At 33.0% G+C, this 24,771-nt stretch overlaps 3 protein-coding genes and 1 pseudogene across 3 annotated transcripts; 2 read left to right on the top strand and 2 right to left on the bottom strand.

The window, feature by feature from the left end:
* Nucleotides 1–441: 441 nt before the first annotated feature.
* On the bottom strand, nucleotides 442–3,345 carry LOC110703393 (cytochrome c-type biogenesis CcmH-like mitochondrial protein). The gene is made up of 4 exons (XM_021881196.1): nucleotides 3,195–3,345; nucleotides 2,036–2,217; nucleotides 1,102–1,233; nucleotides 442–991 (listed from the first exon to the last, which is right to left on the bottom strand). The coding sequence occupies exons 2-4, from the start codon at nucleotides 2,183–2,185 to the stop codon at nucleotides 788–790; spliced, it is 486 nt and encodes a 161-aa protein (XP_021736888.1). The 5' UTR covers nucleotides 2,186–2,217; nucleotides 3,195–3,345; the 3' UTR covers nucleotides 442–787.
* A 1,182-nt stretch (nucleotides 3,346–4,527) lies between these two features.
* Nucleotides 4,528–8,678, top strand: LOC110703392. The gene is made up of 4 exons (XM_021881195.1): nucleotides 4,528–4,743; nucleotides 4,867–5,036; nucleotides 7,531–8,047; nucleotides 8,157–8,678. The coding sequence occupies exons 1-4, from the start codon at nucleotides 4,712–4,714 to the stop codon at nucleotides 8,323–8,325; spliced, it is 888 nt and encodes a 295-aa protein (XP_021736887.1). The 5' UTR covers nucleotides 4,528–4,711; the 3' UTR covers nucleotides 8,326–8,678.
* Nucleotides 8,679–14,990: 6,312 nt separating this feature from the next.
* Nucleotides 14,991–16,976, bottom strand: LOC110703391 (annotated as a pseudogene).
* A 3,357-nt stretch (nucleotides 16,977–20,333) lies between these two features.
* On the top strand, nucleotides 20,334–24,465 carry LOC110703390. Its single transcript, XM_021881193.1, has 4 exons — nucleotides 20,334–20,576; nucleotides 22,154–23,168; nucleotides 23,256–23,293; nucleotides 24,237–24,465. The coding sequence occupies exon 2, from the start codon at nucleotides 22,154–22,156 to the stop codon at nucleotides 23,054–23,056; it is 903 nt and encodes a 300-aa protein (XP_021736885.1). The 5' UTR covers nucleotides 20,334–20,576; the 3' UTR covers nucleotides 23,057–23,168; nucleotides 23,256–23,293; nucleotides 24,237–24,465.
* The last annotated feature ends 306 nt before the right edge of the window (nucleotides 24,466–24,771 follow it).

The following is a 24,771-nucleotide window of genomic DNA, read 5'->3' as shown; positions in this document are numbered from 1 at the left end:
AGGAATTAAGGAAATTTAAGATTATTGATCCGACTGAGGATCTGTGGTTGGTCTAAAAATAATTAAACTTATCAAAGACTGCCATATATAATAATATAAAAATTACAACACCTAAGGCATCACAGTGGAATGTGAATACAATATAATAGCAAACACAGTCCAGCTAAGTGCCATATTTTAAAACAGAAATAACATCAGTATATTAGTATAATACACTAATAAAAACTACATGCAAGTATACAGATCAGTTGTGACACCCTAGCCAGATGCACAACCACAAAAGCAATTAATTAGAAGACAATATCAGCTTATTTATAAAGGCTTGAAATGAGGACTTTCAATTGAAGCTTTGAGCTACAAGCAAACAGCCTGAAAAACCAACAGTGAAAGAAAAAAAAAAAGAAAAAAGGGTAATGAAATGGAGTGAAATGTAACATCAGAGAAAGAAACAACAGCAATAATAGGTGTATAAAAAATTAAAAATCCCCATAATAGAGATTCCGAGCCAAATAAGCTTTCATAACAATGACAACACTAAATCGCACAGATTAACATCTTATGCATGATACTATGATAGTCAATAAAAGATAAAATTGCAAACTCTTTGCAAAGAGGTCAGACGTATTTGTACAAAACATGATCATATCATCACAAATCTTCACAAGGCAAATCAAATACACCATGAAAGCTTCCAAGGTTCCAACAATGAGTACATTAGCTCCTCAATCCGAACAAAAAATCTGCCTTCCTCACAAAGCCCAAAGAGGTTCCCCTAGTGCATGCACCTTTATCCGCCTCGAAGTTTACTCAACCAGAAAGAGGGTGTTGCTCGTTGTGAAGAAGGTGGTGTAAGAATTTCAAGCATCGTTTCTTTCTCTTTTGGTGTCAATGCAACCCCTCTAACAAGATTTAAAGCCATGATGTGAACATTTGTCCTTTGTCTGTGCTTCTTGTATGCCCAACCTCCAGCAGCCACGCCTGCAACAACAAGCTTTGTCCAATTCTTTATGTTAACAATGATACAATCATTTCCTTATGCTTATAATTATACAATCATACAATGAATAAAAAAAATTGCATATCATAGAATTCGAAACTAACTGGAGTAAGCCACAGAGCTGCAGTTTGCATATCAAACTTTGGGGCATAAAGCACAGTCTCTCCATACTCATCCTCCAGCTTCTTATAGATCTCTTTGTCAGACTTTCCAGATCGAATTTCATCACGAATCAACTGTACCAAATCAAAGCATCAGTAATATGCAAGTAAAATTGGCTGTATCCAACAACAGCCATCACCTTTGATAATATTTTTGTGATACATATAAAGAATGCAAATGTAGATTTTGAACCTATTTCTAATCCTTAATCTTGTCAATCATAAATATTTACTGACCTAAGCATAAAAGGGTTTATAAGTCATAAGGATGTGGCCACTGAGTCAACAGAATACAGTTAGAAATCAAATACTTAGATGTATAATAATACTTGAGCAAAAGACTGCACAATAAACAGTAAACACAACCCTCATCTTAGAATACCTTATCAACCTTGCATGAGGACAAAAACGCTGGAGAATTTGACTGCAAGCTTGCTCTTTTCTTGAAAGAGGGGGGGACCACAGTTCAATTCAGGCACCACAAGGTATTAAGAGGGTGAAGGATTTAAACATACAGAGGGTTCTAAAGCAATGCAATCAGAATTGTATTATTGTCAACCCCTCTCAAAACAAAGCAACCTCAACAAATTGACCATTCTTTTCTAAATCATGTGTGTAGAGGGTAACACAGCTCATACACTATTAGTTCAGCAAAAAAACTACAAGCTAGAATGAATCATATTAAACATGGAAATGACATACTTTTGTTCATAATCATGGTGTCATAAAAAAAGGCCCTTTTTTACGTATTTGTTTTTATGATTATTATTAATGCACAAGTGCACAACCAAAGATACTCTTGGTCATAGTGCATTAGAGACTGTAAAAAAGCAAGTGTGCATCTATTTTGAAGCAAAAGTGAGAAAATAGGATATACCCTTCGAAGAAGAATGGCAATGTCAGCTTGTGAATCTTCAATGGACTGACTTCCACATTCAGTACAACGGACATTATGACTAATGTTTCGAGCTCTAGCATCAACAATTTGCTGATTCTTCACTGCATCATTGGCCTCCTCATTTGCCATAGTTGAACGTAACAAAAATAATATCCCCAAATCTGAAATTCATTAAATTTAAATTCAAAAGAGTTAAGCAATGAAAGAAAATGAGAGGACTATTATTTAATATTTACCTAGTAAGTGATTTAGAGAAAAAAAAAAATGGATATAACCACAAATCCTTTCCTTTCAATTCAAACCCCAATATCTCAATTTGAGGGAAACTAGTAAGTAAAAAGAAAAATGCTCTTTGGCTTGTATTCTAACTAAGGTCGGCAATACATTGGACGGTGGTTAACTCAACAATCCATCCACCATCAATCACCCTAGTTCTCCTTCATTTACATCCAATCAATCCAAGGGTGAATCGGGTGCTTCACGAGTGAAAAATATAACTTTCACATAAACTCCTTAGTAAAACAAGAAAGAAATCACATCACATCGATACCATCATATCTACATCTATACTAATATGAAGTATTTTATAACAGGAAAACAATACATAGTATTCATACCCTTACTATTCATCAATATCACAGTGTTAGTTCATTGCCCAAATTTTTTATTTTTTTTCCCAACACCGATAACAAATGTAGCAAAACCCCAGACAAAGATAAATACAGTCAATTATTTAGTCACAAAACTTGAAATTTTAGCCACAAATACTTTAATCTACACAATAAAGAAGCTAGCAATTCAAAAGTTTACAATTTAAACTTGACCCATGTACTGTTAACACAAATTGATAATAATACTACTGATTTGATTCAACTTAATCGATTTCCAGTTAAATTGCAAGTCAATGAATATTACTTAAGAACATTTAACTTTAAAAATTGCAGCAAGTTTCAATTTTTAATTTAGCTTTGTTACAGTAAACTTCACATTCAACAGTGTCATGAATTAAAGCATAACTTCAACGACGAAGCACTCAAATTAAACTTCCCAAATAAAAAAAAATAAAAAAAATAATTCAAGTTATAAAATTGAATAATGAATTAAAAGACAGAAATAAGATGTAATAGCTTCTGATTACCTTTGTGAATTGAAGTAGTTAAGCCTTTCGCCGCTGCCGGAGAAATTGGAGTCAAAGAGGGCGGGGGTATTTTTTGTGCACCAGTTTTTGAAGAATTTGGAATTTATGTAAAATCAATTGAAATTTTAATGCCCAAAACATAGTACAAGTTAAAATATTAAGTTCATTTACTGAGTCAAAATTCTCATGTTATGAAAATATCTCTTGATTACCAAACAAGTTTAAGCAATTTTAAATTTGTTATGAAATTTTTACTTTTAGATGAAATATAAATGTCTTTAAAATGTAAACAACACCTTCATTATGGTTGAATGAGTTAAATTTATGTCAAGCTTATGCGTAACTTTTGATTATAAGTTTAAAACTATAACCTACATAAGTTTTTACTTTTTAGTCTATATAATAGTGTTCGGTGGTTCGAATATCTATGATTCAAGCTGAAAATATATATGTATTTTATTAATAATGATGAAAAAATTCAAAAGAGAAAAAAAAGTACAATATAAAATACAAACAATCAAAAGGATTGGGGAACTAAGGAGGGATTAGACATGGTAAGACTATACCCTTAGTATCCTCTTCTAAAATCCTATTAAACTCTAAAGAAACTTATTCAAAATCTTGTGTCTTGAATGACTACTCCACGGATTCACGGCGCGATGACCTCTCTATAGATATGTGCAACTTTGATCATCCAACTAACATCTCTTAGCTTGTTATGGCAGAAGTTGATTGCATGATCACACTCTCCCCTACAATGGCCTTACCTACCTCCGCCTTTTGTAAAATCTGCACGCACACAAAGTTATCCAATTGAACTTGCAGCTGTTGGATCAACAAGTTCCGTGCTAATTTTCAATGACATACGGGGTAGCTAGTAATCATTTAAACTTGTGAACTAATTTGCACTAATGCATTATAGTTGCATATCTATGCTATATCACCTATTTTTGATTAGAAGTGAAGTTTTTTAATTGTACATTGCGCTAAATTAGCCCTTATTAACCCTTATCAAAACATATTATAACTTATTTTTCCTGAAATTATTTTATTTGAACTTTGATCATTTGAAAGTGGAAGGGGATTTCCAACCACTTTAGTTATCCATCATTCTCCATTAATTCCCAACTGTTGTTTTGCTAAGTCACTCTTTCCTACTCTTTATTTCATCACCTTTCCAATTCTCTTTCTCACTTTAACCTTGTGTTTTCACTCCTTTTAGCCCTTATTAACCTTTATCAAACCATATTATAGGTTGCACCGGTCATAAGACTAGTTTGTTTTCACTACCCGATAATTAATCGATAAAGAGTGTTAGGGTGGAGTAGCTATTAATTAATTAATTCTGGACTTTCTTAAGCCTTGATCCGGCAACTATATTATAGCAATCTCTACTTCCACCTCTCAAAAGCCTCCAATATTCTGTTGCATTCAAACATTTCCTCCATTAAAACGCTAATAATGCAAACAATTCTTCAAATTTAACTCCATCTTCAACCCAAATCACAAAATTCAAAATGAGCAGAACTTCTTCAACTCACCCTTCAATGTAAGTGTTCTTAGCAACTTATACATCAACTTTTTTCAAAAATTAAATCAACCCCAGATCGTAATTTTTCATTTTAATTGCTTAATTCTTTGTTTGATTGAATTTTAATAAATGGGGTTGCAGCAAATTTGATGATAATGATGTTGAATCAAATTACAAAGAAGAGGAAGACGATGATGGGTTCTTGAAGTTTCGCAAAGCTATTCGCAACACCATTGATGACGACGACGATGATTCAAATGCCAGAGTTCGTTGCATTACCTTTTATTCTCATCGTCGCCATTCTCACAAAAGTAACCTTCATTTTCTTTCTCTTCATTTTTTTGGGTTTGCTTTGAAATTATGCAATTTAGTTAATTTGGTTGTTGTTATTTGTGTTTTGTTGAAATTTCTTGGTTTAATTTTGATTAGTCTCCTTGTAAATGAAATTATGGATTAGGGTTTGAAAGTCCTTGAATTGAAGTACACTTTAAGTTTATCTTGATTGTTAATCTTATTGGCATGGCTAAATATTAATCAAGAGTCAAGACTGGCTATACCGCCTTTTCGGCAACTAAATGATTGTGAAAGAATAGAAGGCAATGTACTCAAGTTTTGGTAACTAGCCAACTGAAGCATAATCTGATAATTTCTGCATGATTTCAGATGGGCTCAATTGGAAATTGATGTTAGAAAAAACAGAATTTTTTTATGGAAGGTTGAATGGTGATAGTTGTTTCATAGGGTGGTCACTGATCAGATTGGGTAGTGCAGTTTCTTGTGTGTATAATGAATCTTCTCTTGCTTATATTAGGACCAATGAGTGTATTGATATCGATGCACTTCGTGATATGATTTTCAGCTTTGTTGTTTTACTTGGATTTTGTTCAAAAAATTGATTTTGGTATATGTGAACTTGATTAAGACCACTGAATTTATTGTCTCACTCTCTCGGTTTAGACTGATATTTCAAGTTTCACTATTGAACTACATTTTCGTTGGCAAACTCGAGTTTCATTATGTTCCATTTGGGATGAGGTGAATAGGTGATGTATGATGAACTACGTAGTAGTAAAATTTGAGTGTAGTTTGAACATGAAGTGTGTTTTGATGTCTCTTACATAGTGCATCTTCTTTAACAGACATGTTTTCTGTATTAATTTCCAACATGGCAAATAGAGTAATAGCCACATTACGAGGTGGTAATTAGTCCTGATGAATGAAATAATGAGGTATACAAATCTTTGCTATCAAATTACAAATAATGCTTCATAGTATTTCTACTGTTCTAGATGGATGATGGTGTGTAGCTCCCCAGTTCTTATACTGAAATCATTCATAAATCTTGAAGATTTTTTTAACATGTTCTACATTTCAGCTTTATTATTTTATGGGAAATTATCAATGATACCCTCGTTGTTTTGACTTTTATCAATGATACCCTTCATTAAACTTTCATTACCAGCGGTACCCCTATAATTTTACCTTAATTGCTACAGTAATCATGACGTTAAACAAAAGTTAAGTTTGGTCATTTGACAGGTTTAATGGGGTGGGGAATGTGAAAATACTTAAATGCCCCTATCATTTAATCTCCCTCCAAAAATCCCAAAAGTTTTCCCTCCTTTTATTTCTTTATTTCCTTCTTTCCTATATAACCTTCACCCCCTCTTTTTGTTTTCATCCCTTTCTGATTTTTTTATTTCTATTTTAATATCTGAAAAGATTAAAAATTTAGCAAGCTAACATGATCATACGTAAATTGAGCATAATTCAGAGCTAAATCCAACAATACTTGTAAATTGTACACAAAATCAAACAAATTCCACAAAGGTGCATACATTACCTTAAACCTAACAATTTTAACAAAATTCTCAAAATTCACTAGAGAAGTAAGAACTAATCTTTAGAATTGCAAAGAACCGCTAAATCTTCAAGGATCTTGCTTCACTCTAGCGTTAGTTAGGGTTACTCAGAAGAAGAAGAACAGGGGAGCAATTTCAAAGAAGATGAACGATAAAATTTGAAGTATTATGATGTTGGTTGGGGTTGGGGGGGCATTTTTGTCAATCCAAGTCAGCCCATTAAACCTATCAAATGAACAAACTTAACGTTTGTTTAACGTCATGATTACTGCAGCAATTAAGGTAAAATTATAGGGGTACCGCTGATAATAAAAGTTTGATGAAGGGTATCATTGATAAAAGTCAAAACTACGAGGGTATCATTGATAATTTCCCTTATTTTATTAACATTGATTTATACGGAGTACACAAGGAGATCTAATGAGAATTAACGTAATTATGTGACACTCATCTGTTGTTGCTGTATCATGTTGTCTGCCAAACGCGCCTTTGATGTGTGTCTCAGGAATTCTTAAACAATATCCATCCAAGTTTAATCTTGGCCTATAAAATCCTGAATATCTGTCCACTCCTTTATAAAAGGATTCTGGCATCATACAGGGTATGTAGATGATATCATGCATATTCTTGAACCCAGACTTACTTGTCCTACATATATCAGCAATGATCATGTTTTAAAGCAAAACTTGCAGCGGTCTTGAAATTTCTAGCAGAAGCAATAGCATAGGCATGGTTATTATATGGTAATTCAAGTTTCTCAACACTCTTGGCCATGAATAACAAAACTAGTATGCTTAGTATGATGTTATTTTTCAAATGATACCATTATATTAAATCAGGACATATAATAGTATTGTCTCTTGTTCAAACTGGCCTTAAGGATTTGATTGGTAAAGATGTAGAAATTTCTTGCTGATAAATAATACAAGTACTTGGTTATCAGAAGGACCTGCAGGGAGGCAAGAAGGCCAAGAACAGAAGAATAAGGCAGCAACTATAAGGAGGCAGCTGAAGGCAGGGTGGGCTTTAGAGGATCTAATTGATAAGCAATTCAAGCACTATAACCAGGGCGTGATCCCTACCAAAATCGAGGATGTCTCCCAATTGCTAGCGCCCTTATGGACCCCACCACTTGAAATGGTTGCTGTCGGCTGGCTGGGGGATTGGAGACCGTCAGCCATCCTAGATCTCCTTAGATCTTTGGCACGTTCCTCTTATTTCTCTTCTTCCACTGCTGACTCGGCTGAGATTGGCAGGATCCTCTCACAGCTCATTCGTGAAATCCGCATTGAAGAGGCTATAATTGATGAAGAGATGGCTGAGATTCAAGCTACATGTATCCTCCACCTTCCATTCAAGCAAAGTAAGAAGGCCAGAAGCTCATCCATAGGTTCATGGGACTGTGTTCAGTCTCAGCTCAAGAAGATTAAGCAAGTGATTACCAAGTCCCAACAACTTAGGTTCATATCCAAACTCTTAATTCTTTTCATTTCTTTTCCCAACTAGAATAATCAACTGAATTTGTTTCTTTACTACAAACATCCTTAATATATATTGGAAATGTTATAGGAACAAAGTATTGGAGCTTGTTAAGAAGAAGGTACTGAACCAGGTTGACGCAGCTGAATTCTTGATTGCATTTGCTGGGATTCAAGATGTTATTCATCAGTTTGCTGCTCGGAAAAAGTTGAAAAAGGGTCCAGTTTATATCTCGACCAAAGCCTTAGCAACTGTTTGAGAGAGAATTGGTTACTCGGGAAGAACTATCATGCCAAAGACTGATCTTCTGTTGTGATTTGTGAATACCACTGACTAGTAGGTACTGGATTATAGGCTTATAGCTAGATTGTAATTAGAATAAATTTTCACCCTGATAATGGTTGCAAGTCTTGCAACAGTTTCAGAACTCTGTAATCTGTAGTTTATCTGAGCAGAAATAGAACAGTTTCTGCAGACTGCAGATGAAGATGTAAAGAAATTGTTTTGTAGGGTAGATAGATTATGAGATGCCTTTGTCTATAGACCTTTTGTATACAACATTACCTAGAATCTTTGAATTCCTAACAGATTAAGACACAGATTTTGCAGTGCTGAAGATGTTCTTATGTTGAGGCAAGCTCGCTACAGCCTGTGATTGTAAACCCGAATACCATTGTTGCGATTTGTGAAGGTACATTAATGCCTACTTATGCTGGAAGTAAAACAAGAAGCCAAGTAAACAATGTGAGTGAATGATTCACACCCACTGTTCATAGAGCTTCACTCTGCAGAATGCTCTCTCTATTCTAAATTTCAAATAGTATTGGTTTGTATTTGAATTTCAGGATGTGACACTAATCAAATCAAGGCTGTCAAAAAAAAAAAAAAAAATTATCAAATCAAGTATTAGGAAGATAATATGAATAACAATTATATTTAAAGGATTTTTCTTGTAAAACCATGTCATATCCTTAATTATAAGAGATTCGGACAATTTAGTATAATCTACAACCTAAGATTGTCCCAAACTAACTGCTCAAATTGATGTTCGCAATATGAACTGGACGATAGTACGATTAAAACATCAAATGTGGACTTTTAGAAGTTATTATTGACCATATTGCAAAATTGCAAGCATCTAAATATCTAATACTAAACTTTGTAACTTTGACTTACAATAATTCCCCTAGTATTTTGACTATTACATTATTTACATCTATACTTTGTATTTTTTTTTTGGAAATTTTACAAAAAAAACACCTTTTATAAGCATGTTTTTGCAAGAAACCACCTTATATTTTTTTTTTTTTGCAAAGACACACCTTAATCAAATTTTTTTTTGCAAAACTATACCTTTATGCCGGAAAATAGAGTCAAACCCTATTTTCCGGCGTTGACTACGCCATTTGCACCCACGAAACTGACTGTGGAGGGGAGAAGGGTGGCTTGGGCTATAGAGGAGGGTTTAGAGTGGTCAACGTCGTTAAAGGGGTATGTTTATATAGAGTGGTCAACGTCGTAAAAGGGGGTGTGTTTATGGTGGTCAACGCCGTGAAAGGGTGGTTTTGTGGGTGGGGCTTAGCAGGGAGGTGGTTTCGTGGGTGGAGCTGGGGAGATAGGTGGTTTCGTGGGTAGATTGGGGTAGTCAACGCCGGAAAATGGGGTCAAACCTCATTTTCCGACATAGAGGTATTGATTTGCAAAAAAAAATTGATTAAGGTGTTTTATTGCAAAAAAATAAAATTATTAGGTGGTTTCTTGCAAAAAAATTGCTTATAAAATGTGGTTTTTTTTTTTTGCAAAATTTCCTTAAAAAAACTTATTTTAAGAGCCTTTTGAACAATTAGTATTTTAGTATTAAATATACTGAAAAAGTTTATAATAAACAACTGCTCCCTCTGTTTTTTTTCAAATGCATCACTTTCCTTTTATAGGGTTTTTTTTTTGTTTTTGTTTTTTTTAATGCATCACTTTCTCATTAGGTAATTTTTTTCTATATTTTATCATTTTTCTCTCTTACTTTAAACCCACTTAAATTATTTTATAATTTCTCACTCCTCAGTTTCCCCAAGGCCACTTATATAATAAAATTATTTACTCTCCCTTAAAGGATCACATTCTTTCTCTTTTAACTTTTACTATAGTAAGTTATTCAACCTAGTAATATTATATTACTCTCCTAAAACTCCGCAGATCACCAAGTGATGCAAATATATAAAAAAAAAACACAAAGGGAATATTTACCAAACACTTCTATACAACCAACTATATACATACAATCAGCTAGGCAAATCATCTAATGTACTAGTCAATTACAATCGGCTAAAAACTAATTATCAAACAAGGTGTCAAGGGTGTCAATATATAAGAGCATTAGGTGACGAGAATCAATCTCATAATCCTGAGGCGGGAAGCTTTTAACCGCTTGAGTCTTAAGCTGTATAAAGAAAAGCTAAGTAAAAACAAAAGTTAGGTAAATTTACCTGTGAAGTAACTCTATATCTGATTTGTTCAACCTTGTTAAGACCTTCAGGAACATGTCCACCAGAACCATGAGCATGAACATGGGCATCCATATCCTCCTTAGCACCAATTTGATCCTCAACACTTACTCCCTTACGAAAATGTCGAGTAGCAAATGAGTCCATCATCATTGTCAAAAGAGCTCCTGCCATGATGGCGAGGCCACTGAAAGGGAATTTTTCCCAAACAGTATCCTCGCCAAGGCAGGGGCTCGTTAGGTTTTCAAAAACCTCAGGTAATATATGAATAAATGCTGTACTCAAAATAATCCCAGCTGCAAACGATTTTATTAAATAAAAAAAGCCCCTTTCGGGCCGTAAAGCAGGGATTGTTCTCCCTAGTATTGGAAGGAAAACACCCACTGCACTCGTAATTAATATCGTTACGAGTGCTATTACTTTGTATTTCAAAATCTCCTTAGGAGAATCTTCTTCTTCTTCGTGTTCGACATCATTGCCGTGGTCATGCCCGGCATGGTCGTCGTGTTTGGACTCTCTAGTACATGTGCAAGTGTGCTTCTTACGAGTTTAATGGTGACCGCGAATAGGAGGATGGAGAGGAGGAGGATGGCCGTGCGCGATGGTTTTGGCGCCATTATTGTTAGTTTTGAAGAAATTGAAGCTAATTAATTTGTCAACTCTTTTTGCTGTTTTTAGGAAAATATTAATAAGCTACTGGCTAATTATATTATTAGGTCTATAATTTTTTAACTATAATGTCTATAATCTTAATGTTTGACTTCAGATGTGACGACATTTAATGAAATGGAATACGTGCATTAATGTGTGATGTGTATGTAATTGTGTAATGTTCTGTACGACATGGACTAACAGACATTTTTACAAGATAATACGAGTAGACGACTACACTCATGAATTAATACGTTTGCGAACGAAGCAATTGAACAAGGTTGAACAAAATATGAGGCTCATTTACTAGACAAGATTTACTCAAATAACATCATTAATACGTTTGCGAACGAAGCAATTGAACAAGGTTGAACAAAATATGAGGCTCATTTACTAGACAAGATTTACTCAAATAACATCATTAATACGTTTGTGAACGAAGCAATTGAACAAGGTTGAACAAAATATGAGGCTCATTTACTAGACAAGATTTACTCAAATAACATCATTGCGCATTTAACTTTTTAGTATTCTAAATTGTAGATTTTGTTTATATAATACTCGCGAATAGCTTGTTTATATATAACTGCTTAAAATTCTTTTCGTTTTCAATTAGAGTCTTATAACTACTCATAATTAAAAGGGATTTTCTTAATTATTTCCAACTATAAATTAAAAATATGTGTTTAGACCAATTAACTCCATAGTTTTATATTTAATGTAATAACTTATGTTGTAATTATGTAGTATGTACTCAAGCAATATAAATTTATAGAGTCCATAGAGAAGATGAGAGCAATATAAATTATGTAGGTTTTTTTTTTTTTTTTTTTTTTTTTTTTTTTTTTTTTTTTTAATGTGTGTGTGTTTAGAGAGCCACAAGGGCAGGGGTGAGAATTGATCCCAAGATCTCCTGGAATCGGGAGAAAAGCTCTAACCACTTGAGCTATTCCCCACTTTTTCCATAGTTTTATATTTAATGCAATAATTTATGTTGTAATTATGGATTCGATTATAGCTCAAAATTGAAGTCAAAATTTTTTAGCCTCTTAGTTTCTCTACAATTGTATTACCTACCCTATGCAAAATTCTAGGATCCATTCTTGCTTGGTTAAAGTAGTACTCTGTACTCCATATTGAATATATATCACTTTTAGCTCGTTTGGTAGCTGGTTATAATATATAGATGGTAATGAAAATAAATTTGTATATAATTTTGAAAAGAAAACCAATGTCAATGCCCGCTCAAGAGGACCCTTAAATTGTATATTTGTCTTCATAAATTCCATTTCCACCTAATATCACCTCTAAAAAAAAATGAAAGATTATACTCCCTCCGTTTCATATTACTCGCAACAAATCAATATTTTATGTTTCACAAATAATACCCTTTGTTGCGAGTAATATGTTACGGAGAGAGTAGATTATTTTTCATACTAAATTACAGTCTAATTTATTTTCATTACCACAAATTATTATCCACCACCAAGGAGCCGTTTGTATTAAAGCGTGCAAGTATCTACAACTTTTTGTGCAATAGTTGGATATAGGTTTGACCATTTGGCAGATAATTATAAAATTATAAAGACTAAAGCTTCACAAAAGCAAGTAGGGGTATAATATATAATTATGAGATAATCCTCGAGTACGAGCAAGCTTCCCAAAACACATAAAATATATTAAAAATACAAAAAAGATAAGAACCGGCAAACCAGAATTAGAAATTGGTTTATGCATTAGTTCAACTTTAGAGTTTATTTTTTTTTACAAAAGAGCTAGAAGTGTTGAAAGAATGTCATCATTTTGATTAAATTAAACAGTTTTAATAAAGATGTCTAATTAACTCATATTTTGGTTTATATCTTATATGCCAGCATAATATTAACATGTATTCTTCCTTTAGACTTATAATATAAGTATATAGTGCATTACTGCAACAACACTCCTGCTACTTATCAATCTGATCTGTAATTAATTTTTATTTTCTAATTGTCTTTTAATAGTATTCTTTGATTATTTTTATTTAAAAAGAAGGAAAAAAAAAAGATTGGAATAACAATACAATAAAAGTCAATGTGTCCCTTATGATCGATATCTATTAACTATTACTGAAACAGAAGTTGCTGACGTCGCTATTGCCCACGTGGTGGTTTCTCAATAAAAAAAATTCCGCCTAAATGCAATGATGATGTCATTTTTTATTATTTTTTTTGGTATAGTTATCTTATTTAAAATTTTTGAAATTTAAATATTGGAAGCTTTTACATTATATTACAACTAAAACCCCTATCAATTTATCGTAGGAAATTGAAACAATTATAAATAGCACACTAATAAATGAAATCCGACATTGAACTATGAATTAGACAATGTTGAACAGATGCTATATCATAATTTTGATAAAATAAAAAAATTTAATATACGTAATTTTGTATTTATATTTATGTATAATAGCGATTTATTTTAAAATGTACAAATTAAAGATAAGCTTTATATAAACCGTACATCGCACGGATCTTAAGCTATGAAAAAAAAAATAAAAACTCCCTCCATTCTACAATGTTTCTATTTAGAAACTTTATATGAGACAAATTTGGTCAAAGTATACAAATCTGTCGTTAATAGAATTTTCCTTTTGTGTACCATTATTATTTTTTTAATTTCTTACGGCTATTCCTTGATCAGTCCACCAAATATTTCACCTTTATAAGCTGTTTATGAAATTATACACAGTACACATCTTAATTAGGATATAGGTTGTTAATTGTAATAGCTATTGGCCTATTCCTTGTTAAAAGCGATTAGTAAAATTAGATTAGAAGAATATTAACAATTAACCATCAATCATCAATAACTATATACTAAAGGCGAATAAAAAATGACACGTGGCAAAATCTGGTTAAATAATTTCCCTCCACTTTTTTTTTTTTTTTTTTTTTTTTTTTTTTTTTTAACCCTTTTTGTTATCTTACGCAATTTTAATACACTATAATATTTTCTTTCCTAGTTAGACGCAATCTTTCCATCCCAAATTCAATAAAACATTTTTGTAACAACTTAGGGCCTGTTCATATTTACTGAACTGAGCTGAACTGAACTGATTGGAGCTGAACTGAACTAAGCTGAAATGAATATTTTATGAGAGAGGGAAATTAAGAGCTGAGCTGAACTGAACTGAACTGATTGGAGCTGAATTCACTATTAGAAAAAGGCTCATTTGCGTCGCTCATTTATAGTGTATTTGCGTCGCTTCTATGAGCGACGCAACTGCTCGCGATGCAAATGACTTTTAAGTCATTTGCGTCGCTCCTAGGCGCGACACAAATAAGAGTCATTTGCGTCGCTCCTTTATAAAGGAGCGACGCAAATGACTCTTCTGATAAACTTTTTTTTTGTTATTTGCGTCGCTCCTTTATAAAGGAGCGACGCAAATGACTCTTATTTGCGTCACTCTTTTATAAAGGAGCGACGCAAATGACTCTTCTGATAAACTTCTTTTTTGTTATTTGCGTCACTCCTCTATAAAAGAGCAACGCAAATGACTCTTCTAATAAACTTCTTATTTGTTATTTGCGTCACTTGTTTATATAGGAGTGACGCAAATGACTGAGTAGACAATACAAAATTGCTGTATTTGCGTCACTTGTTTGTTTAATGAGTGACGCAAATGAGGTGAATTATTATTTTTTAATTATAATAATTGCCTTGTATATGTTTGTAGTACCTATTTTCCTTACTAGTGGTATAAAGTAATATGCTAACGCTAATATAATTGAAATTAAAATGCAATATTATTGAATAATGCAAATGTAAATTTCGGCAGAGTCTCCTTTGTAATTTGGCCTACCCATAAAATTGGGAATGACGGCATTATATTAACAACCTGTCCAATAAATTACATCTCAATATCATAGACATTATACTCATCATCCTGCTTCTGTTGCAAAGGAAGATAACTGGGCATAAATTATACATCATTAGTTGTTATTACTTGTGAACTTCACTGTCATGTCTTTTCCTTGTCATCTGCCATGTAAACGGACTATTAGGATCCACACCAGGCTGTGAAATTTCCAAACCATGTTTCTTAACCAAATTAACGTATCTGAAAATTCAACAAAAAATAAATGACAAAAGTTCTGTACTGAATAGCTCAAGACATTAGAGGATATGATAGCAGAAAGAGTGCTAACTTTTCAGAATCAAAATTATCCACTCCCAAATCTTCGTCCCAGATAAATATGTAATCATATGGTGCCACAATGTCAGGATGTAGAAATCGTTTTGCATATCACCTTTAACCATACAATGAAAGAACAGATCAGTATGATAAAATTGATAATTAATCTGACCCAATTGCCTTAAAACAAGAGTACTAACCATTTCGTCTGTTTTCGAGCACTGACATGGATAGCACGTTTTGACCACTCAAACTGATCCCACTAGTCGTCTTACCATCGTAATGGAAGAGCAGAATAGTGAAGTTGTCTGAGAACTGTGCAAGGATAAAAGAGCATATAATTAATACAAAGATGATGTTAGCAGTAATAAAGGACTTGAAATTGCTAGAAAGAAACCTTTTTAACTGCTTTGTCAATATTTTCTTTCATATCTAAGCCAATTGTGAAGGTCACTAGATACTTAGGCTTGGTTTTCAGATCCTGCAGAAGCCATTTTGAACCAGTATTATATTCAAACTTCAAAATTCTATTATCAAAATGAATAAAACTCAGTCTTTGTGCTGATAATGCAATTTATCAAGAAACCTTAAAAGTACATAAATAAATGTTTAAAATTACAGTTCCCTTGCTTATTTTTTTTCCTTTACATCATTACTCAGACCCCTATTAACCCGAAAGTGTAATGTGGGAAACAGAGTAAAGACTTTTGTCTAACTAGTATCAAGGATAGTGATTAAAAGAGGAGGTTCTACATAACAGAAGACAGTTTAAAATTAAGGTGTATGTGAGAAGAAATTTCAAAGACTTGTTATAGTATGTTCACATACCTCACTAGGAAGACCCCATAGTCTACGGAGATAGAGATCTGACTTAGAAGCAAATATCCCTGGCGGTAGTCTCTCTGCACCGCTAGGGTTTGATTGGGCCAGCAATGGCACCTGAGAATCCACAACAATCAAACAACAAATATTATTAAGTGATGAGAACCTTGGAAGACTAGTCCCATGCATCAGACCAGAAAAGCCTTAAAAGAAATACATACATGATGCCTGATCTTGCAATGAGTAACAGATGTAAAATATATGTCAGCAATCAGCATGAAGAATTTTTATAAAATGATTAAAGTGGCAACTCGCAAGGGCTACAACTACATATACAAAGTGTGTTGATTGAAAAGTTTCAACAATATAACTGTTTGCTTGTGGTAAAGTTGGGTTCAGAGTTACAGAATCATGCAGGAATACAACAGTTTTATATGAATGAAGTTGCCTAACATATTTTATTAACATGATAAAATTACATGAAAAGACTGCAGTGTAACAGAAAAAGAAAAAGACTGGTGTGCATGTACAATAGCAAATTATGATTACCGGAGAAACAAAGAAGTTGAAGGAGATGATAAGCCCCCCTTCCCATCCAATAATCTCAGCAATAAGCCTACTAAATTCGGCAATTCGGCACTCCTCCTATATTTAGACTATCCATCAATCATCATTCTATCATTTGTTCATTCTTCATTATCAACTAAAAATTAATTGAAAATAAATTAAAATTCCTCTCTTTCTTCTAATTTCAAATAATCAACAATAAATAAAAACAAGAAAATCACAATTTCTGACAAACTCGAAATTTTAATTTCAACAGAAATGAACACAAATTAAGAACAAAATTAAAGAACTTAAACACAAATTAAGCACAAAATCAAATTACCTTCTCATTAAGAGAGCATTTGGACTGAACATACGACTAAGGATCAAACCTATCATTCCGAAACGCGTTTGAGTTGATTTTTTGCTCGAAATGGGGGATTTTTGGTCGGAAACAATCAATTTTTCTGGGTTTAAGGGTTCGAATTTCTTGGGGTTTTTGGTCTAAATTTTTTCTCGAAATTGCTCGGATTTGCTTCAACTTGACTGCAATTTTAATTTAGATGTTAAATTTGCTGGGGAATCGCAGTTTTTTGGCCTAATTTGTTGGGTTTCAGAGACGAATTTGTGGGTGTTTTGCTGTAGAAATTCACTGGAATTGAAGAACTCTTGTTTTTTTTCTTTTTGATTAGTGAATGTAGGCGAAGGTAAAAAAACGCAGAAAACCTAAAGCCAAAAGAGTTATTTGCGTCACTTTATTATAAAAAAGCGACGCAAATAACCTTGTTTATGATATTGTACACAGCTCATATGCGTCGCTCATGTAGTAAAAGCGTGACACAATTTACTTAATCACTTATTTGCGTCGCTTGTTAACAAATGAGTGACGCAAATAAGTTTATTAATTGTGTCGCTTTAATAAATAAGAGCGACGCAAATGAGAGAAAGCTAAAATGCACTTGAGTTTTGCGTCGCTTCTTGAATAACATGCGACGCAAATAACTTAAAAGGATGGTAAAAATAAACATTTGCTTCGCTCCTTATAATGAGTGACGCAAATATGGCGACGCAAATGTACATTTTTCTACTAGTGATTGAACTGAACTGAACTGATTGGAGCTGAACTGAACTGAATTGAACTGATTGAAGCTGAACTGAACTGAACTGAACTGAAATTAAGTAAATGTGAAAAGGCTCTTATAGAAAATTTAAGCAAAATAATATTATTTAAAAAGATATGCATAATTTTAAATATAATTAGCATAATATCGAATTTTTTTATACTTATTATTAAAAAAATCATAAAAAAATTGTTGAAATAAAAATATTTATAAATTTTGGTAAATCCGTGCATTGCACTGACCATAAGCTAGTTTAACAAATAAAAATAAAAGGAATCTATCAACTAAGAGTACTTCATTTAATAATCTTGAGAAGAATATAATAAGTGGTCCGAATTCCGGAGTACGTTTGACTGGCCAAAATAAGTGAAGTCGAATGTCCTCATTCCATAATCAATAATACTGTAATTAGTACTGTTTCGGGTGTAAACAATGGGATTTTGCCGAAGGTCTATCAAAGTGGGTCGAAGACTGGCTCGGTCCAAGTGATGTTAGGCCAAGGATTTCCTGCACAGCAAACGCACGTAAACTGGCCTCGAGGGTGCGCCGAGGAAGGGCCCTCCGATGCCGAAGTCAGTACAATGTAGAGAGAAAGTGCTATGCAAGAGTATTAATTGCTTGAGGCTATTTGTGAATGAATGCAATGTGGGAGGAGTGAAGGCTTTTATATCTTAGCACAATGAGGAGAATTGGGCTTGAAGCCAAGTGGGCTGACCACATTGACTGACCCTTGACTTGACTTGGCGTGGATTGCAGAATTGGACCCTTGACCTTATTGAATCATTTATGGACGGGCCCAACTAGGCTAAATTGGACCCAAACAACTTGCCCCCCCAAACCCGATTTGGAAGAATGACGGGTCGGGTTTGGATTTAATAAAAAAATAGAGGGAAGTAAATGATTTAATTAAATTAAAAGATTTAAATTTTTAAACATTCATTAAGGAAATAATTGTCATTTGGATAATAATTGAGGAAGTCGAACGGATAATGGTTAGTTAATTTGGAGGGAGTGTTCCAAACTTTTGCGGAAATTAAAAACGTAGAACTAAACAAAGTAATGCAGGGAGATTTACCGTTGAAACTTCTTGCGCCCAACAAGAAGAAAAATCACTACCAATTGGGATTTTAAACTCGACTTCATTAAATAAGGCAACTACTCCGTTACAATCTATCGGAACTGGGCAAAACTTAAGTTCCTCTATGAACCTAAACCAATCCCCAATACAATAATTAACTTTCTACCAAAACTAATTAATTTTATCACTTTTAAAAACTTAATCTTTTTAAAGAAAAACAACTAAATAAATATTTCATTAGTCATTAAACTGGACGTTATTTATTTTTCTTTAAACCAAGTTATATTCCTTTCCACTACATGTTTCATTTAGTCCCATGTGTTCCAATACCTTTCAAGCTTCCACATTTACGTACATGAATCCTAAATATAAACTCATACTTTCTGTCTTCATGCTCTATATTACCTCGCATATTAATTGGTTCCTCCTTCAAAGCTTAATAGTGCTTCGCATATAATTAATCTCATATATAAACTCTTTTAGGAACACTTGACTTGAACTTCTTTATTTTCATCCTTCGATTAATCTGTAGAGTGTTTCATGTAGAGATCAAGGACTCCCCTTGTTCCAACTCTAGTTATGTTCTTTTATCAAGAACTGCCTACAAACCTGTACACTTAACACTCTTACATCAAACCAAAGTGAAGTATACAAATAAAGTTCTAATACTAATTTAAATAATAAATACTTCTTCCGTTGTCTTTTACTTGCAACACTTTCCTAAAAAGGAAATGTCACAATACTTGCAACACACTATAAAAGAAAAGTTACTTTAGGGAAAAACTATATTATTTTCCTTATTTAAAGCACATTACCCGCTAAATTACACTCCTAACAACTACTCATCTCATTTTAAAGTGTATTATATCATGTGACTTCACATTTCTTAAATAACTTGAAAAAGTGTGTATTGTATCTAAAAGAAAACGGAGGAATTAATTAATAAACATTAAACTATTTATTTGTTCCTCCTATAAGGAACTTCTCCTTTGAAGTACCCTCACGGGAACTTCACTGATTGCTGCTCCAACCATATATCTTTATCATGATGTATAAGAATCAATCCTCCATGACTTGTTTAATATGCACATCAATACACAAGTTAGTTTATAAGCATCATTTGTTTATAATCATCAAAACAATATTATCTCAACAATTTGTACTAAATATGCATTTCTCACAGGTGAAATATAAACCGTTAGATTTATTTGAACGAACGAGATTCCTTCTTATTTTTCTCATTTTAAGATCATTCTCATTAAATCTCAACCCCATATATATATATATATATATAACATGTGTCATTTTTTGATATGTCTCTTAGGATTTTTTTTTAATAAAATATTTTACATAAATAACAGAATAAAAAAAAAAGATTTGATGTATCATATGGATTCATATCACAATATATTTATTATACCAAAAACTTAAGTAAAGAAATAAAATCAAATCAAATTCTTAACATAAATTGTTACCTACATACTATTAATTTAACAGCGAACAAAATTCTCCGACGTGTTTTTCTTTGTTCTCTTTCTCAAACGATTTTTTCTCCACTCTTCCTCACAGGTTTTTCTCTCTCCTCACACGACCTCCCATAATCAAACTACGGTACGTTTGTTTCGATTTTTGTTCGCTGTTCTTTGATTTTTTATTTGTTCAATTTTAGTTCAATTTTAGTTCGATTTAGTTCGATTTTTAATCTGTTCGAAGTTGTTCAATTTTTGTATGATTTTGTTGGATTTTTTCAGTTTTTTTGGGTTGATTTTTTCAATTTTTTTTCCCATCGATTTTTCTCTGTTTTTTTTACTCGATTTTTTTTCTATTTTTCCTCCATATTTTCTCGATTTTTTTCAATTCTTTTTCTCAATTTTTTCACTTTTTTAACTCGATTTTTTCAGTGTTTTTTCTCTTGCTTATTATCTGTTTTTTTACTTTTTTTTTTCGATTTTTTCTCCATTTCTTTCTAGATTTTGTAACGATTTTTTTCAGTTTAAGTAGAAATAGAAATAGAAAAGAGTAGTTAAATATTTAATCATGAAGGAAATAACATTGTATAATATTATATCCTAGAAGCTTCTTTGTAGAAGTTGCCACTTGTCCATAGTGGTTTTGGCTTTAGTAATTATGGGGTTAACTAGCCTTTTGACCCGTGCAATGGGTTATTCATAAAAAAAATTAAAAGATGAATAAGCTATTATGGTTATAATGTGTGATCAAAAATATGATTAAGAAATTTAATTTTTGGAATTGTAATTGAAAATGGAGATCAAATAAAGGTGGAGGGGTTAAAATTAAAGAGAGAAAAGCAAAAGGTTGAATTGAAGAGGGGGATGAAGATGAAGTGAATATAGAAGATCAGGCATATAATATTTAAGAAATATAGTGTAATAAAAAATTAATTAATAGTGTAAGGACATGTGGCATTTAGGTTAGAGAAAAAGATTTTGAAGTGCAATAGGATATAGACATGTGTTTCTCTTGGTTATAGTTTTTAAATACTAAGTATAGATTACTTGTAATAGCGAAGGATGTTCATAACCATAACAATGTGTAGATGAACAACAAAACAATGTAAATGAACAATGACCCAAATGATTATAAAGTATACTTTCTTAGAGCAAAACAAAGTGATAATTAATTTTACAATTTTAATTCTATAAAAAGTGTTGTTTTACCGTGTTCATACTATAAAAAGTATTGTTCATTCTAGGCCATATTTTTTTAGTGATGAATAGACTTGTATTATGCTAGGTCACATTTTTGGACTTTGTTTATGAAGTGCACTATACACACTTGTCTATGGTCTTCTGATTATCTTGTAATGGTTTCAGGTTTTTGTTTTTATTGTTTTTTCTTCTTTATATTGAAGGTCTGTTCTCATACGTTGAAGTTCAGTTCAGTTCAGTTCTTAATTTCCTTTTCTTATAAAACATTCATTTCAGTTTTCAGTTCAGTTGAGTTGATTTCAGTCAATGAGAACAGACCCTGACTCTTACTTTATGAAACTCGATGATTGTAACATATATAACTATATAAGGTTCTTGAATCATAATTTTGAGTCATTGATTATACTAATATACTCTCTGGGTATGTTGACTTAAAAATAAGGGGTGCAAGTTAAAAAGAGAGATGTTATAATTAATGAGTTGTTTGTCGACTTACATTGTAGCTTATTCATTCTTTAGATGGTAGCAATGCAAGAGGATAAATATGCTCGGTCTCAAGTTTCTTTCGTGAGGCAAGATCTGGATCCGTCATTTATAACTGGGGGCTGGGATTCACAAGGAACACAATTGTTTGAGTTACTTGCTGTGAGAGTGCACATGCGCCTGATCAAGGAAGTTACCGCTATGTCCTCGCTTTCACATCTTGAAGTATATGGCCGTATTGTACTCATCGATGAACTTGGTAACAAATTTTATCTATTTAAACGAAGAAAATCTAAGGCAAAGTCTGTTTTTCTACGTGATGACGCACATGACAGCACAGTAATTCTTCACAATTTTGATCTTGAAAGTCCTCGTTGTCTACCTAGTAAATTTTGCTTGAAATTTCATCTCAAAGATAAGCACCAAAATATCGTAATTGTTAAGGACTGCAAACTAATAGATTGTACTCAAGGGGTCACTTATGACAGAATCCATACCTTTTGCTTCCGCAGAGAACAAAAGTCGGAACAAGACTCTCATTGCTTACCTTCGATTAGTGTTCATTGTGCACTCTTAGCCTGTGTGTCTATTGAACTTGTAGATACTGCTACTCGTATTGAAGGTAGAAATAATACAACCGATGGAAGTGATTTTGTACCGGCTAAAGTTTTTGGTAGGATTACTTCTACTACTGAGACAAGTGATATGACATGTATTAGACGTTTGCTTTTTGATGAGACAGACAAGTTATTTTTTGAGGCTTCCAATAAGTTATCTACCTTTTCTGTCCCAAGCTATTCCTTGCTGGAGATCCAAGTAAACGTGGAGGTTGAGGGTGAAAGATTTTGCGATACGGTCAAGTTTAAACCATATTCATGGGAAATCATGTTGCATTCGAGTGTTTGCACATTTTGGTCATGCAAGAGATATCCTTTCTGAATATCCAATGTATGAGTATTATGATGGTAAAAGAATGTCCAATGAAAGATCTGAAGATAAAAGGATCAACCGAAAGAGGTCAAGAGGCCTTACAATCCAAAAGGCAAACCAGGTTTGTGCAGCACATATACATTGTTGAATTGTGTACTCTGTTTTGTATTAAACCTAATCTCTTTGTTTGTTTGTTTTTTTGTTACAGCAAGCACAGCTATTGGAAGCCTTGAACAATATTGAGTGGTAAACACATGTTAATTTTGAGTCACATGCTCTTTGCTTTTAGGAAAAAAAAATTCTGCATATTAGTCATATTATGACCTTTTTGCAGTCTTTCATAAATATAACGACCTTTAAATTATCCCGAAATATTACGACCTTTAAATTATCCCGAAATATTACGACTTCTGACCCTGAACTTCCATGAATTGGATAAAAAAAATCTGTAACGTGATTAAAAGGTTACCTTAAGACACGTGTCACATTGTGATAGGTTAGAAATTTTTATTTTATTTTTTTTTTGCAAAAAATTAATTTTAAATTAAAAAATAAAGATAAAAAAAAAAAAAAACCTTTCCCTTTGGTTTCTACAGTTTCGGGGGAGGGGATGGGTTCTTGTGTGAGTTTGGGGAAGGGTGAGGGACTTGGGTGGGGTGGGAATGGGAATGGGAATGGGAATGGGGATGGGGATGATAGGACGATGGTGGTAGAATGGTGTGTTTTATTTTATTTTTTATCGTATTTATATTTTTATTATTAAAATCATAATTTTTAAATATGAAAATTGTAAATAAGAGTACTTGACCAATTAAAAAGTGACACGTGTTACTCATAGCCTTTTTAGCGGGTCAGTAACCGGTAACATCCTATTTACGGAAGATCAGGGTCAAAGGTCATAATATTCTGAGATTATTAAGAAGTCTTATATTTATGGAAGACCGCTAAAGATAATTTTTCCTTGCTTTTATCAGCGAGGATTGTGTTATGAATGTCTAAGGGCCTGTTCTTTTTAGCAGAGAACAACTGAATTGAACTGAAAATAAGGTGAAGTGATGAGGCCCTAAGTGAGATACATTTAGTTATATCTCCTATAACCATAGAAATATGTGTTTTGTGCTTTTTCTATATTTAATTTTGTACATATATTTAAAGTTATAAGATATGTCATTTGTTTTCTCCGATCCAGGTATGTATCAGAGTCAAAAGATTGGATAGAAATGATGGAGATTTTCTCAATTTCTATTTTTTCTTATGGTGTGGACGGCCTTCGTTCAGGGGTGAAGGGAAAAATCCTTGTTTCAGATGAATACCAAGAATTTATTATCTTTGATGGATGCAAGGAGTCTGACATCTTACATTCTCATGAAACTAGTCTAAAATTAAAAGGCTCTCCAAGGTGTTACCACTAGTAGAAAAAATGCATTAGGCAGCGGTTCAAACCCGGTCTAAGGCACCGGTTTGAACCGCTGCCTATTTGAGGGGTGCCAAAAACCCCCTATTTGGCACCGGTTCAAAACCGGTGCCATAGGGTTTAATAGGCACCGGTTAACCGGTGCCATAGGGTAGATTAGGCATCGGTTAACCGGTGCCTAATACTGCTCTCCCGCCATTTTTTTTTTGGGTGGTGGATAGTTTAGGCACCGGTTCCTGCCTAACCGGTGCCTTTTGTATAATTTTTTTTTTCAATCGTGCAATAATATTTTGAAAAAAAAAACCCTGCA

This window comes from Chenopodium quinoa, unplaced genomic scaffold (genome assembly GCF_001683475.1).
Source record: "Chenopodium quinoa cultivar QQ74 unplaced genomic scaffold, ASM168347v1, whole genome shotgun sequence".
In the NCBI taxonomy this organism is placed as follows: Eukaryota; Viridiplantae; Streptophyta; class Magnoliopsida; order Caryophyllales; family Amaranthaceae; genus Chenopodium; species Chenopodium quinoa.
This window is presented reverse-complemented; position numbering and strand designations above follow the sequence as displayed.